Source organism: Triticum urartu, chromosome 3A (genome assembly GCF_056163025.1).
Source record: "Triticum urartu cultivar PI428250 chromosome 3A, HENAU_Tu73, whole genome shotgun sequence".
NCBI classification, from domain to species: domain Eukaryota; kingdom Viridiplantae; phylum Streptophyta; class Magnoliopsida; order Poales; family Poaceae; genus Triticum; species Triticum urartu.
In genome coordinates this window covers 676,467,280-676,482,260 of record NC_141875.1, presented here as the reverse complement: position 1 = coordinate 676,482,260, position 14,981 = coordinate 676,467,280, and the positions used below count along the sequence as shown (strand labels likewise).

At 50.5% G+C, this 14,981-nt stretch overlaps 2 protein-coding genes across 2 annotated transcripts; one reads left to right on the top strand and one right to left on the bottom strand.

Annotated features, from left to right (window-relative positions):
- The first annotated feature begins 1,099 nt into the window (after positions 1-1,099).
- Positions 1,100-1,677, top strand: LOC125531206 (putative glutaredoxin-C2). The gene has a single exon (XM_048695615.2). The coding sequence runs from the start codon at positions 1,183-1,185 to the stop codon at positions 1,495-1,497; it is 315 nt and encodes a 104-aa protein (XP_048551572.2). The 5' UTR covers positions 1,100-1,182; the 3' UTR covers positions 1,498-1,677.
- Positions 1,678-5,433: 3,756 nt separating this feature from the next.
- LOC147981442 (uncharacterized) lies at positions 5,434-7,626 on the bottom strand. Its single transcript, XM_087513958.1, has one exon. The coding sequence runs from the start codon at positions 7,430-7,432 to the stop codon at positions 5,762-5,764; it is 1,671 nt and encodes a 556-aa protein (XP_087370084.1). The 5' UTR covers positions 7,433-7,626; the 3' UTR covers positions 5,434-5,761.
- Positions 7,627-14,981: the final 7,355 nt, after the last annotated feature.

The window sequence follows — 14,981 nt, the reverse complement described above, 5'->3', positions numbered from 1 at the left end:
TCCGGTCGCCGACGACTTCTTCCCCGACGTCCACGACCTCCTCGACGACATGGCAGGCGCGGACACCGACCCCAAGTCCAGCGCTTCTGCTGCTGCTGTCCCGTACGTGTTCCTGTCTTTCCTGTTAAAGGTTCTGCCGCAGTTCCTTGTTCTAGTCCTTGTCCTACACATGATAGGTTCTACTTTAAATTTGCTACTTGCTATACTGTCTGCTTTAGATATGATAGTCTACGGTTCATATATGCAGAAGTTATTTACCTTCTCACTCTCAGAACGCATGACTTGTTTTATTTCTACTATATTAGTCATGCTTTATCTAGTATTTCTATTAATAAAATTATTTGGTAAATTGCTCATATTTCCAACAGTTCGGTGGTTCAGAGACCTCGATGTATTTTTCTATGTTTGATGTATTTGTACTTCTCATGAATTTCTATAATACTTCTGGTTAACTTTTGATGGATGATAAGAGATGCATCAAGTATACATGTACAATATGTTTTTCTACTACTTTTATTCGGAAGGCTTATATTACATATATATTTGTTGTACTTAATGCTTACAGAGTGGAAATGATGCATTTACAAGGTCCAGGCTGCCTTCTGGTTGCATGTTTATTCTGCCGACATTCACATGGTATCAGGGGACGCTTTATTCTTTGAGTACCTACTGCCACCTAGTCGGCGTTGGAATTTCGTTGCCTACTTATTCTTCCAACATCAACGTGGAAATTCATGATGACGTTGTGGTAACACGTCGAGAATACATATGGTAGCCTGATTCAAGGAAGTCGAATATTAATTCACCTCCATTTTCACTTATTCGAAACATCCGTTAAAAAGGAACCATATCGCGTACGTCATACTCATCGTACAAAGTTTACTGAATCGAATAATATAGGTAACCGTGAGATTTTGCCCCTCCCAAAAAGCAAAGATCATAAAAGTGGCAGAATCTCTACATAGAGAACACCTATTCTTCCGCGATTAGCCACGCACAACGTGATATCACAGATCACCCCATCACTCTAACGGTCCACTTGCCCCAGTCATCTATAAGTAGCTAGCACCGTTTCAGATCATCTCATCACCGTCACAAACAAAAGCATCGCTGGCTACCCAAGTGAAGGGAGCTAGTTAAGATCAATCAATCGAGATCGAGAGAAGGAGAGAGCTACCAGCAATGGCGGAGAGGGTGAGGAGGCTGGCGTCGGAGCGCGCGGTGGTCATCTTCGGGATGAACAACTGCTGCATGTGCCACGTGGTGAAGACGCTCTTCCAGGAGATGGGCGTCAGCTGGACGGTGCACGAGCTGGACAAAGACCCCCGCGGGAAGGACGTTGAGAGGGCGCTCGCTGGCATGGTCGGCCGGAGCCCGCCCGTGCCGGCCGTCTTCATCGGTGGTGCGCTCGTCGGCCCCACCGAGAAGGTCATGGCGCTGCACCTCGGCGGCCAGCTCGTGCCGCTCCTACGCCAGGCCGGCGCCCTCTGGCTCTGAGCTAGACAGCCCCATACAAATGCATGGCTGATGCGCATGGAGTACTAGCTTGCAGTTACAGAGTTATACTACAGTACTACGTACACTACATGTGATCACAATATGAGAATCCACCTTATGCGTACATAATGCTGTTCGATCGGTTAATGCCGTATGTATTGTACATTGGGTGCAGCTACATGTCAGTCCATTGGTTTTTAAATTTGGGTCAGTCGACCGTTCTGGACCGTTGGAGGAAGATCATACAGCGTCTGGCCCTTCTTCTTCCACTACCTCAACTCTTCTTCTTCCCAGACCGCCGCACGGGCCGCCGGCCCCCGCTGCCCGCAACCGCCTCGCCACCCCGCCCTCCCCTAAATCACCCCCACTGCCGATCTTGCCGCCGCCCCCGACCATCCCTCTAGCCCCGCCCGCTCTAGTTTTTTTTCTCCGGCGAAGCCCCACCGCCGCCCCACCCTAAACCCTAAGATAGATAATGGGGTTGCCCTCCGGCGAGCCCCTTCTTTCCCTCCGGCTCACTCCAGCGAACCATTCAAAATTGATTGACCCAAATTTAAAATTCAATCGACTGTCATTTAGCTAAACTGTTGTACATTACAACATATAAACATGATTCCAGTTACACACCAGTTTGTTAACTGCATTGCATGCATTTGCCATTTGCCCCTGCAAAAGCTCAGATCTTGCAGCAATGCAGCCCATCATCTAGGAAATTAGGACTCCAACAATGCATTTCTAAGTCCGAGAAAGCAAAATTGCTTGAAGAAATGAGAGAACCCCCAATGAAAAACACCTTGGTTAGTAAATTGTTTTTACTGAAGTCGATTTGCTATCCGCCTTTCCCAACTGTTCCATGCAAATCCAACGCCTCACGTTCTTCTTCCTCCTCCTATCCAAATCCAGGGACAATTTTCTTCTTCCCCAATGTGTCATCAGTGAACCCCACGCACCCGAAACAGTCGAACCTGAGAATCCTCCCCACTGGCGACGCTGCGGCCATGCCATTCTCGGTCTCAGATCGCTCATGTCGAGGGCCTTGCTGGTGCTCGATGTGGCGGTCATAGATTCGCCAAAAATCTGCTGATGAAAATTGCAATTTGAGGCAACTAATAAGCAAAACCAAGGAAATTAATACCCAGCCATAGTGGAGACTAGATGTACACCAAAAATTAAATGAAAATGAACTGAACGTAGCCTAGATAGTTAGGTTCCTTGTGGTGGAACCAGCCTATTATGGTTCAAGCCCTAGACTTGACACTAGTGTTTGCATTTTTTTTTTGATTTATTTCAGACTTCTCAGACATGTTGGTTCAGTGGGAGCAAAAGTTCCGTCGACTACTAGGTCTATGGTGTCGTCACTCTCAGAGGTGCTCATAGGATTAATGTGTGCATGCGTGCATCATATGAATGCCTATATGTGAGCATGTGCCATTGTATTGTGTTAATAAAAAAAGAAAAGGAAGTTAAATGAACTCTGCATGTCCATCTAATAAACGGGAAAGTCTCAGGTGCTCCTCCAAGTGCTCCAAAACAAAATAATCACCACATGACACTAGCGAAAATAATTGAAAACATTTATACCGAAAAAGGCTTCCGCCCCGCTATATATATAAAGCAAAGATCACCAACATCCCGATACAGACACGCCATCACAACAAATGCACACACCCAAGGCATGATACACAGGCGCTGAGCGCAGCAACACCACCCCTAACTACGAAGAGATGAAGCCGCATACGATGATCCGTGGACTCCAAGGCGGCGCTTTCAGCATGGATACGACACCGGAGCGCCGCCACCGCCCGATCCAAGGATCAGAGTTTCCCCTGGAGCACACGATGGGCGATGAGAGCCACGACGATGCCTTCAAGAAGGGAACGAGTTTCGCCGCCGCCGGTCTGTCCGCAGAAAGAACAGGTTTTCACCCCGGCCACCCCTCACCGCCACCGAATGCCGCACCCCGGCTGCCACGCCGCCCGCACGGCCATGGCCACCGGGCAGCACCAAGCCACGAGCTCTGCCCAAAAACACCACGCTACCACCACCGTGGCCGCCGCCCCGGCATCCAAGACCTAGGCACCACCTGACCCGAGACCCGCCGCTACCCCAACCGAAGAGACGAGCGAAAAGGCCCCGACTTTCGCACCCCTGGACGACCCCCAGCGCCGAGACCATTAGGCCGGCCAAAACTGGCCTCCATCAGGCGTCCTGCGGCCCCGAGCGCGAGACGAGCTCCGTCCTGCAGCTCCGGGCGTGAGACGAGCGATGGACCACAGCTGGGAGAGGGTTGGCCCTTGGACCGAAGTATCGCCCGGAGGACGAGGAGATGGAACGACGGTCAAAGCGGTCCGACCGCAAACGAACCGATGCCGGAGATAGTCGGTCGTCGCCGCGGGCAGATCCGCCAAACCACCGTGTAGACGCCGCGTCCCCGGGAGGCCACCACCATGTGCCGGACCTCCGCGCGCCGCCGCCCACGGCCGGAGCAACGGCTACACCAGGCCGCTGCCCCACCCGTGTCGTCCAACAAATCCCACCTCCAGATCCAAGACGGACGCGTCGCCACCCGCCCTGCAGCCGCGCAGCAGCCACCCCAACCACCCATGGAGGCAGGATGCAGACCTCCACAAGCGAGAGGGCAAGCCACCGAGCCATCCGCCGCCACCGCCGCCCGAATCGGGCCTGGACCGGGCCCGGACCGGACCAGATCGGGCCGCCGCGGCCACGACGGGCGCCGCCACCACGCAGCCCACCACGCCAGGCCACACGTCCGCGCCACCGCCACCAGACGCCCGCCACCGCGCCGACGCGTCCCGCGCCCGCGCATCGCCACCATCCAAAGCTTCGCGGCCCGCGCCGGCCGTCTTCGAAGGGGGGGGGGACCCCACCGCCGCTGATGCCGACCGGGCTTTGCCCGGTGGCGCGAACCGGCGGCGGCGAGGGAAGGGAGGACGGCCCGGCGGCGGCGCTAGGGAGAGCCCCCCGGTCGCTCGCGGGAGCGACACGGGAGGGGAGGGGAGGGATAGGATTCTTCTCTCGCCCCGATACTTGATGGACACCAATAGCTAATGAATGTATCATGACGGAGATTTTCATTTTATATTCAATCCACAGGTCGAGAAACGAAAAGGACAAAAAAAAAGTTTTCCAGAATTGTGACGTGCCGACATTCCTCAAAAGATACGTTACTTGAGCTGCCGGTGGACATGGAAAACTTTTTGTTGCGAAAAGACATGTAAAACTTAACGAAACAAATTATTCAAGTTTACTGAAAAATGCGCACACTACCTAGAACAAAAGAAGAAAGCATCAAGAGACACAAAAATATCAGAGGCCTGTGAGAAAATTCAGCAAAAACAAAGTCGAACAGCTGAGGAAGAAACGCCATCCATGATATCGATTGACTGATGTTGTTATTTTAGTCCAATGATAAATAGCAGAACCTAAGCGGGAAAGTTTCAGGTGCTCCCTGATTCTCCCGGTGCTCCAAACTACAGAATCACCAGAATACACTGATACAAAAACTTGAAAACATTTGGACATGGAGTATCTACTCCCAAGCTCAAATGCTCTCTTATAAACAGTACAATAGAAAAAGCAAAAAAATCTGAATTTTCTTTGTGGTAAACTTTGATAAACTTGCAAAATTTCAGCACGAAATGATATTCGTGGAAGTTGAAAAAACAAAATCGATGTTCCAAAAATGCTAGTTTTAAAACATTTTGGAGTGCTGATTTTTTTCTGCCACTTCCACATTGTCATTCCGTGCTGAAATTTTGCAATCATACAAAACATTTGTTAAAGTTTACCACAAAAAAAATCAGAGTTTTTGAAATTTTTTACTATTTTTTTGATTTTACTATTCATAAGGGACCATTTGAGCTTGGGAGCAGAATAGGACTTTCGAAAACATTTAAGCATATCAATAGTTCATGAATCTACCTTGATGCAAATTTTCATTTATATTTAATCCATAGCTCTTGAAACAAAATGGATAATCTATTTTGGTTTTCAAGAACTGTGACGCCCCAATATTCGTGGACAGGAAGAAGCCACATTCAAATCCCTTTTTTCTAGATATATTGGTGGACATGGAAAACTTAACCAAGCAAAAGAAATCGAATTTATTGAAAAATGCCCACACTGCCTAGCACAGAAAAATTAAGAAAGCATCAAGATACACGCTAATTGTGACAGAGATAATGACAACTTACATCGAGTAAACAGGGATAAGGAACACTAAAAGAGTGACTTGTGAGAAAATTCAGCCAAAAACTAGTTGTTGGGCAGGTGAGGAAGAAACCCCATCCATGATCTGCTTCAGCGTGTAGTCCTTCTCCTCGTCCGTCCACGAGTGTGGCTGCGTCACCATCTCCCAGTCCCAGAGCCCGTTTCCCTGCGCATGCCCGTTCCTGAACAAGGCGACACGGCGCAACGCCGTGCATGCTCCGACGACGAAATTGACAAGGTAAATCTGCCTTTTGGTTCCCTCGAAACCAGTAACCACAAACTCCTTCAAGTGATGCTGCAGAAGCTCGCTGGGCTGCCATGAAATTTCTTTGCCAGGCTTGTCCTTGCAGGAGGCAATGTTGACGTGTAGGATCTCCAGGGCAGGCGTCATCTCAAGAAAGAGACGAGGCCACGAGGCATCCCAGGAAGACGGCACATCCGTCACCAGCAGCCGCCTCAGGTTAGGCAAATACGACAACGGGGAGCTAGACGGCACGATCCATCTGTCAGGACCGGTGAACCGGACAATGAGGCTGGTTATGTTGGGGGTGCACCGAAGAAACATGCCAAGCTCTAGCTTCAGCCGCTTTGCAAAGTATTGGCGCGCGCCTTCTAGCATGACACCGAGGCGCAGGGCGAAGTTGCATTGCCTCAGGGAGGGAATCAAGTTATTATACTCGAAGAAGACTCTGGTTCCCAGGGAGGCTAGCCTCTCGAGACAGGGGAGAGTCCTCAGCCGTATCCACTGAAATGCGCACTTCTCCACGACAAGCTCTCTGATCTCTGAGCTGGGGGCGTCCACCACCACCGGCAAGGTTGTGCCCGAGTCGGTGCTCCTGCAGCTGCAGGAGATGAGGTGCAGGGTCTGCAGCTTTGGGCACGAGGTGAAGACAGCCTCGTAGGCGGCCGGGGGCGTCCTCGATTCCGGTATGTCTCGCAGGACGAGCATGGTGAGCGCACTGTACTCGTGCAGCGGCGGGAGCAGGCAGCCCCCAAGCTTGAGGCTTCGCAGGGATGCGGCGCCGGGGTCCTTGCACATGCCATGGCTGGGAAAGGCGTGGACGACGTCCATCTCAAAGTACAGTGGCTTGGCGATGACGTCCAGGTCCTCGACGCCCCAGGCATCGATGGCCTCCGCGATGAGCCGGTTCATGCAGCAGCCGTTGCCGGTGGTGTAGAACTCAAGACTCAGCCTCTTGAGGACCCCCCGGCGAGAGCGAGGTCCTTGCTGCAAGAGGCTCTCGACGGATCTGTTCAAGGCGCGCATGGCGCGGCGCTCGTACCTCTTGATGTTAGGCAGGAGCTCCAGTCTGACGGCGTGGCGTCTGTACTGTAGATAGGCCGCCACTTTGCTGTAGATGTCGCGGTGCAGGCGGACCCATCGGCCGTGGCGCGGCGGGAGTATGTCGCTCACCTTCAGGTCCAAGGCCGGCAGCTCGCGCGGGAGGTGCGCCCAGCGCCTGGAGATCGAGCCGGCGGCGAGCGCTGTGCGGGTGTCGAGGCGGCTTAGGACGAGGAGGAGCAGATCGTCGGAGAGGTCGCTCATCCGGTCGGCACGTTGCCGGCGCAGGAAGCGAGCCGCCCCGCGCGCGCGGCTGGTCCTGGCCGTGGCCCTGGCCATGAGAGAGCCACCTCCAGCTGCGCGACGAATCGAGTGGCGAGCAGTGGCCGGGTCGCGCTTAAAAAGAGCCTTGGGCATCGACATCGAGGCCTGCTCGGATAGGGACTGACAGGTTTGCGGCTTTTCTGTGCCGGAATCGGATTGCCGGCGAGAAGGGGTTTGAGTGGGATTTGGGGGAAACGCACGCAGCGCCGCCGGCGACTGAGGGGGAGAGATGGGGAGTGGATAGACACTGAGGTGGGAGCGCACTAGAATGGACAGAAACAGCCTCCCAGGCCCAGCCTGGCTGAGGAGGAATGGGGCCGAATGGGCTCCAGCCTCCTTCGAATCTTCAAGCACAGTGAACTCTCGAGAGGAGAAAAAACGCATATCCACTCTCAAATTTAGTTTCATCTTTTTCTTGTTTTCTTTTTACACGTGACTGGTGGGTCCTGACTGGTGGGTCCCACCCATCAGTTTCAGCGTCAATACATGTACATTTCAAAAAAGGTTCAACGTGTATTAAAAAATTATTGTGTAAAATCATGTTTAATTTTCTTTTTTCTTTTTAGATCTTGGGTATTCTTCGGGTTTTCCATTTTTATATTTACGCACATTTCTTTTTTATATAGGTTTTGTAGGAAACGGTGAACGTTTTCTCAGTACTCGACATATTTTAAACTTATACTAAACTATTTATTATGCGATATTTTTGTAAATACACACTGAAAATTATTTTATAAATACATACTGATCACTATTGTATAATATATGAACAAAAGTTTAAAAGTTTACGAGATGCGCAAAATTTTAAAAAGGAAAACCGGAAGAAGGCCAGGACGTGTCTTAAAAGATAAAAGAAATACCAAGTGGCGATTTTCCTAGCTTCGGTTAAATAAAGCGGCACGATTTTCGCCTAAAAAAGGATAAAAGAAATATGAAAAAAACGCATTAAAAAACAGAACAGTTGTCCCGCAACAAAAATGGTTTCCACGTTATTATAAAAACCTTTAAGCATCGATTACCGAACGAAGTGTTGTAGGGCAGTGGTCACCGCGCTTTTCCTCGGGTAGTGCGTCGCGGGTTCGAATCCCCAGGCGCGCGGAATGTAGTTTTTTGTGGTTTTGAGTTTTTTCCGCAAAAGAGGTCTTTGTGTGATTAAATATACGAAAATGTTAACGCCCACACATGTAGGCGTTTGCATCTCGCTCACACGCATGGGTCCGCGTTCGTTCGTGAGTGCACGAATCTTGACATGTTTCTAGTGCCACGTAGGACTGGTCTGGTGTGTGGGCGTTCAGCCGGTCGCCCACACGGCCGTTTCACTACACAGGAGAGGCTGAAGTGTAGGCGTTTAGCAGTTCGCCCACACGCCACTTTGCATGCACACACAAGGGCTAGTGTGTGGGCATTTGCCATCTCACCCATACGCCCGTCTCCTCTCCCACACCCAAGCTGCTAGTTGCCATGTGTTTTGCAGTGCACATAGCAACTGCTCCTATGTTGCTTTATAAGCAGGTGGCAACTCTCTTTTTTTACCCGAGTTTGTCATGTGTTTTGCAGGGTACACGGCAACTGCCTAGTGTGCAGGTAAGCAGATGGCAACTCTCTTTTACCAAGTTGCCATATGTTTCTGCATGGTACATGGCAACTGCCCCTAACGTGCATGTACATAGCAACTGCCCTTAACGTGCATGTACATGGCAACTGCCCTAACGTGCACGTAAGCAGATGGCAACTCTTTCTTTTTACATGACAACTGCCCTAGCATGCTTGTGAGCACATGGCAACTCTCTCAACTGCCTAGTGTTAGTATGTGACAACTCCTAAAGTTATGAAATCATGGCAACTACATTAGATCAGACCATACATGACAACTGCAGTTGAGCAACTATGGCAACTGCAGTTGTCCGACATGCCAACCGTAGTTCAGCGACATGGCAACTGCAGTTAAACGAACATGGACGAGGGTCTGGACCATGGCAACTGCGGGCGCGCGGTGACCGTCACACGTGGCGTGCGGGACCAGGAGGTACGAGGCCTGACATACGGGCGTGTGGGCGTTATCAACTTCGCCCACACGCACGCGTGTGAAAGGGGTCGGGAGGGAAAAAAAGGAGGCGTGTGGGCACTAGTTATTTTGCCCACACGTAGGTGTGTGGGCTGTTCCTCTTACACACCACACAAAATGTGTGGCGGACTTCCTAACGCCCACGTGTGTGGCACTTATCGGCTCCCTAAATATAAACCAAGGGGTTTTTCTTGTGAAAGAAGATGCCATGTCAGCCCCTGACGAGCAGGCCCCGCTATCAGTTTCACCGTCAATACGTGTTTCTATGTCGGTTAGTCCATTCTGTAACGCCTCGCCTCAAAGTTGGTACTGACACGTAAAAATTATCAAACTTGATACCAATCTGCTTCCAATGTCCCAATTGTGATACTTCTGTGCAATTAACTCACATATATTAGAGAGGGGAACAGAAACACTAAGTGGTTCCAGCGGAAAGCGACGTGAAGAAGGAAAAAGAACACAATATCTAAGCTGAAGGATGACAGTGGTGTGTGGGTGAAGGACGAGAGTACCATCCATAATATGACGAATTCCTTCTTCAGGACCCTTTATGAGAAAGAAGATGGTGTTGATCCCACGGATATAGTGGAGCTTGTGGCTGAGCGCGTCGACCATGACATGAATGATGCGTTAACAAAACATTTCACGACAGTGGAAATCAGCAATGTATTATTCCGAATCGGCCCCCTCAAAGCACCTGGCCCGGATGGCCTCCCGGCACGCTTCTTTCAAAGGAAGGGGGGGAGGGGAATAAAAGAGGATATTGTGAGAGGAGTTTTGGATTTTTTTTCAAAGGGGTGATCTCCCGGGAGGCTTGCTTCGGTGCACCCCCCCCTAACTCAATTTCCTAGGGGTATTCTTGACCCCCGTCATCTATTTTTTCTCCGGCCCGCCGCTGCCCATATCCAAGCCCCGTATAACCCGTATGACCCATACGTATGTATACAGTGACATCCCAGAAAAAAGGATGACACGACCCCACGACCAGGTAGGACCTGCCGACGGCCGATCCATCAATCACGCAGCTCCATCATTCACGCAGGTCTGGTGAGGTTCTCTAGGAATATCGGCGGCGGCGATATTATCGCCGGCGATCTCGTCTGAGAGCGCGCGCGGCACCGTCGTCAACCTCCAGCGCTCGCAGGTACCGCATCCCGTTTCCCCAGGTTTGTCTCACTCGCGGCAGCATCAAACGAACTGTCATTGTTTTCGTCGTAGTGGTTAACCTAGCGCGGCGGGTGACCTAGCTTTCTGGCGGTCCAGGCCATCACAGATCTTGTTCTAGTAGAGCTGCTCGTCGTGATATACACAGTGATTACGCGGGCTAAAGTGGGTTTCTTCTTTCTAGGGTTAACTGTAACACCCCGGATATAACTTTCCCTATTTGTACTCCAACTCTTGCCGTTTCCGGCGTTAAGTTATATTTATTTCTCGGGTTCGTGTCTTTGTCTCCGTGTGTTGTTGTCTTTGTCATGCATCTCATATCATGTCATCATGTGCATTGCATTTGCATACGTGTTCATCTCATGCATTCGAGCATTTTCCCCGTTGTCCGTTTTGCATTCCGGCGCTTCGTTCTCCTCCGGTGGTCATTTCTAGCTTTATTTCGTGTGTGGGGATTAAACAATTCCGGATTGGACCGAGACTTGTCATGCGGCCTTGGTTTACTACCGGTAGACCGCCTGTCAAGTTTCGTATCATTTGGACTTCGTTTGATGCTCCAACGGTTAACCGAGGGACCGAAAAGGCTTCGTGTGTGTTGCAGCCCAACACCCCTTCAATTTGGCCCAAAACCCACCAAACTCTGCTCCATGTCCTAGAGCGTTCGATCACGATCGCGTGTCCGAAAACCGCACCTCATTTGGACTCTCCTAGCTCCCTCTATGCCTATATATACACCCCTCCGTTTTCGGATCTCGGATCTCTCCCCGTCCAACCCTAGCAAAAAAAAGATCTCCGCCGCACCGGACGTGTCTGGCCCGCACCGGACAACGTCCGATCCACCCCGTTGCCACTCGCCAGCCGCCACTTGTCGCCGCCGCCGCAGCCGCCGGCCCGGGAGGCCCGTTCCCGGCCCCCGCGGCCCGAAGTCGCCGCCGCCAGCCTCGCCTACCCCGCCGCCCGCGCCGCCTTCGCCCCCTCCGCGACCGGCCGCCGCCGGCAGCCAAGTCCGGCGCCGGCCGCCCCGTTCCTCGTCGCCGGCGAGAGGAGAGCCCGACGCTGGCCGCCTCGAAGATCGCCGCCGCCCCACCGCGCCAAGTCGCCGCCCTGGCGAGCCCCCACACCGGCCGGCCTCTCCTTCCCCTCAAGTCCCACTCCGGCCACCTCCCTCGACTCCGGCGAACCATCTCCGGCGACCTCGGCGCGGCTGCTACAGGAACTGCTACAGTGTCGCGCCAGATCTAGATCCAAAAAAACCCTAACGGTTGACTTTTCTCCTCCAAACCCTGTTTTTCGAGCATACTTTGACCGGCCGTATCTCCGCATCCGTAGCTCCGATTTGGGCATATAGTATATCAAAATGTTCGCCTCGACGAGTATATCATTTCATTCCATTGCATAATTTTCATTTGAGCTCATCTTGATGCCCAAAATACTATTAGAAGAGGGATCCCTGAGTTAATTGTCAGATCTGCTAGTTCATCTTAGACTTTTGTCATTTTTGCCATGATTATTGTGTGCATGATATGCCTGTGAGTCCTTCATATGTTTTGTTAAGGATTTTTTCTTCTTTCCAGAGGTGCAACCCATGCATTTTTAGGATGTGTGTGGTGACTTGTGCAATCTTGCAAAGTGAGGCACCCGGTAAATCTGTTTTCAGGGACTTAGTTGTTTTCACTAAGTCTGGGATTATTTAGTTCATGATGCCATATGTTCAGCTTGTTTCCTAGCGATCCGTGCCTCTTTTGAGGATGATCAGTAAAGGAGTTTTGTTAATCATGTTATGCTCTATCCATCCATGTCTTTGTTTGCAATTTTGGGGCACCCTAGCTTGAGTCAATCGAGTTTTACTTTTGCTTCGTTGTGAATCTGGGCAGATCGTCAACTTGTTTGCGATTTTGCCGATGTTATTGTAGTTGATCCGTGCATGCTATGCCATTGTTCTTGCCATTTCTAGCTAGTATTTTGTGCCTTCTTTATGGATGTATGCTTGTCTTGCCATGAATTGCACCGTGGTGAGTGCATTGACCTCGTTTACATGCCTTCGTGAGTTATATTTCAGCATGTCTCAGTTTTCACTAAGTCTGAAAACTGATTGTGTTTTAGCCATGTTCGTGTGCCCGTTAATATATTTTGTGAACCCTTTTGGCCCCAGGTCACTTTGGGTCTTTTGTTAAGCTTGTTGAGTAGCTCCATTCCATGTTCTTACTTGTCTTAATCAGGTCATGTATCATGTTGTTTTGCTGCTCCGAAGAGGGCTTCGTGATCTGAAATTTCAGACAAGTGTTAATTTCACTAAGTCTGGAATCTGTTCTGCATTTGCGTTTTTGCCATGCTTGTTTGAACCTCATAATTGATGAATTGGCCATGGCTCAGTGCTAGTATTTTGTTAAGCATCTTGTGTGCATCCCTTCCATATATTTTTTTGTCATGTTTGGTGGCTGTAGCATGTTCATTGCATTGCATTTAGGTGCCTACTTGCTGTATATTGCAGACTGGTGTCATTTTTGAATCGCTTGCCATTTCCAAACCGTAACTCCGATTCCGGCGTTCTTTATATCGTTTTCAAGCGATTTCATATCATCTTTCCAGTGGCACCCTTGGAATTCCAAGTTAAGGCCAGGTTCATGCATTTCCTGTCATATATTGCATTTTGCATCCCGCATCGCATCCCGCATAGCATATCTTCATTTCATCATATTGCTTGGTCTTGCACGTGGTTGATTGTATCCTTGTTGCTTGTTTGTCTTGTTTAGGTAGAGCCGGGAGACGAGTTCGTTAATGAGGAGCCCGTTGAGTTTGCTTTTGAGATCCAGTCAACTCTGACAACTGTGCAGGCAAGATGATCCTACCCTCGAAATCACTACTATCTTTGTTATGCTAGTTTGCTCGCTCTTTGCTATGCCAATGCTACGATGCCTACCTTTTTCTTGTCAGCCTCCCAAATTGCCATGTCAACCTCTAACCCACCATTGTCCTAGCAAACCGTTGATTGGCTATGTTACCGCTTTGCTCAGCCCCTCTTATAGCGTTGCTAGTTGCAGGTGAAGATTGGAGCCGTTCCTTGTTGGAACATTTATTTACTTGTTGGGATATCATTATATTGCTATGTTACCTTAATGCATCTATATACTTGGTAAAGGGTGGAAGGCTCGGCCTCTCGCCTAGTGTTTTGTTCCACTCTTGCCGCCCTAGTTTCCGTCATATCGGTGTTATGTTCCCGGATTTTTCGTTCCTTACGCGGTTGGGTTATAATGGGAACCCCTTGACTGTCCGCCTTGAATAAAGCTCCTCCAGCAATGCCCAACCTTGGTTTTACCATTTGCCACCTAGCCTTTCCCTTGGGTTTCGCGGACTCAAGGGTCATCTTATTTTACCCCCCCCCCCCCCGAGCCAGTGCTCCTCTGAGTGTTGGTCCAACCTAGAGCACCGTGCGGGGCCGTCCCTCGGCAACTTGGGTTATGTTGGCTCCCGTACGCTTAGCTTATCCGGTGTGCCCTGAGAACGAGATATGTGCAACTCCTATTGGGATTTGTCGGCACAGCGGGTGGTGTTGCTGGACTTGTTTTACCATTGTCGGAGTTGTCTTGAATTACCGAGATACCGAGTCTGATCGGAACGTCTTGGGAGGAGGTCTATTCCTTCGTTGACCGTGAGAGCTTGTCATGGGCTAAGTTGGGACTCCCCTGCAGGGATTGAACTTTCGAAAGCCGTGCCCGCGGTTATGGGCAGATGGGAATTTGTTAATGTCCGGTTGTAGATAACTTGAACCTTAATTAATTAAAATGAATCAACTGAGTGTGTTGCCGTGATGGCCTCTTCTCGGCGGAGTCCGGGAAGTGGACACGGTGTTGGAGTTATGCTTGCGCAGGTTGCTCTCTAGCTTCTCGCTCGTGCTTTGCCTCCTCTTCTCGCTCTCTCTTTTGCGAATAAGTTAGCCACCATATATGCTAGCCGCTTGCTGCAGATCCACATGTATTTGCCTTACCCTTCCTATAAGCTTAAATAGTCTTGATCGCGAGGGTGCGAGATTGCTGAGTCCCTGTGGCTCACAGATACTATAATCCCAGATGCAGGTCCAGGTGATTCCGCTCCAGGTGACGAGTACGAGCTCAAGTGGGAGTTTGACGAGGACTCTCTGTTGGGTTTCGTAGTAATTTCAAAAAAATTCCTACGCACACGCAAGATCATGTGATGCATAGCAACGAGAGGGGAGAGTGTTGTCTACGTACCCAACGGAGACCGACTGCGGAAGCGCTGACACGACGTAGAGGAAGTAGTCGTACGTCTTCACGATCCAACCGATCAAGCACCGAAACTACGGCACCTCCGAGTTCGAGCACACGTTCAGCTCGATGACGATCCCCGGACTTCGATCCAGCAAAGTGTCGGGGAAGAGTTCCGTCAGCGCGACGGCATGGT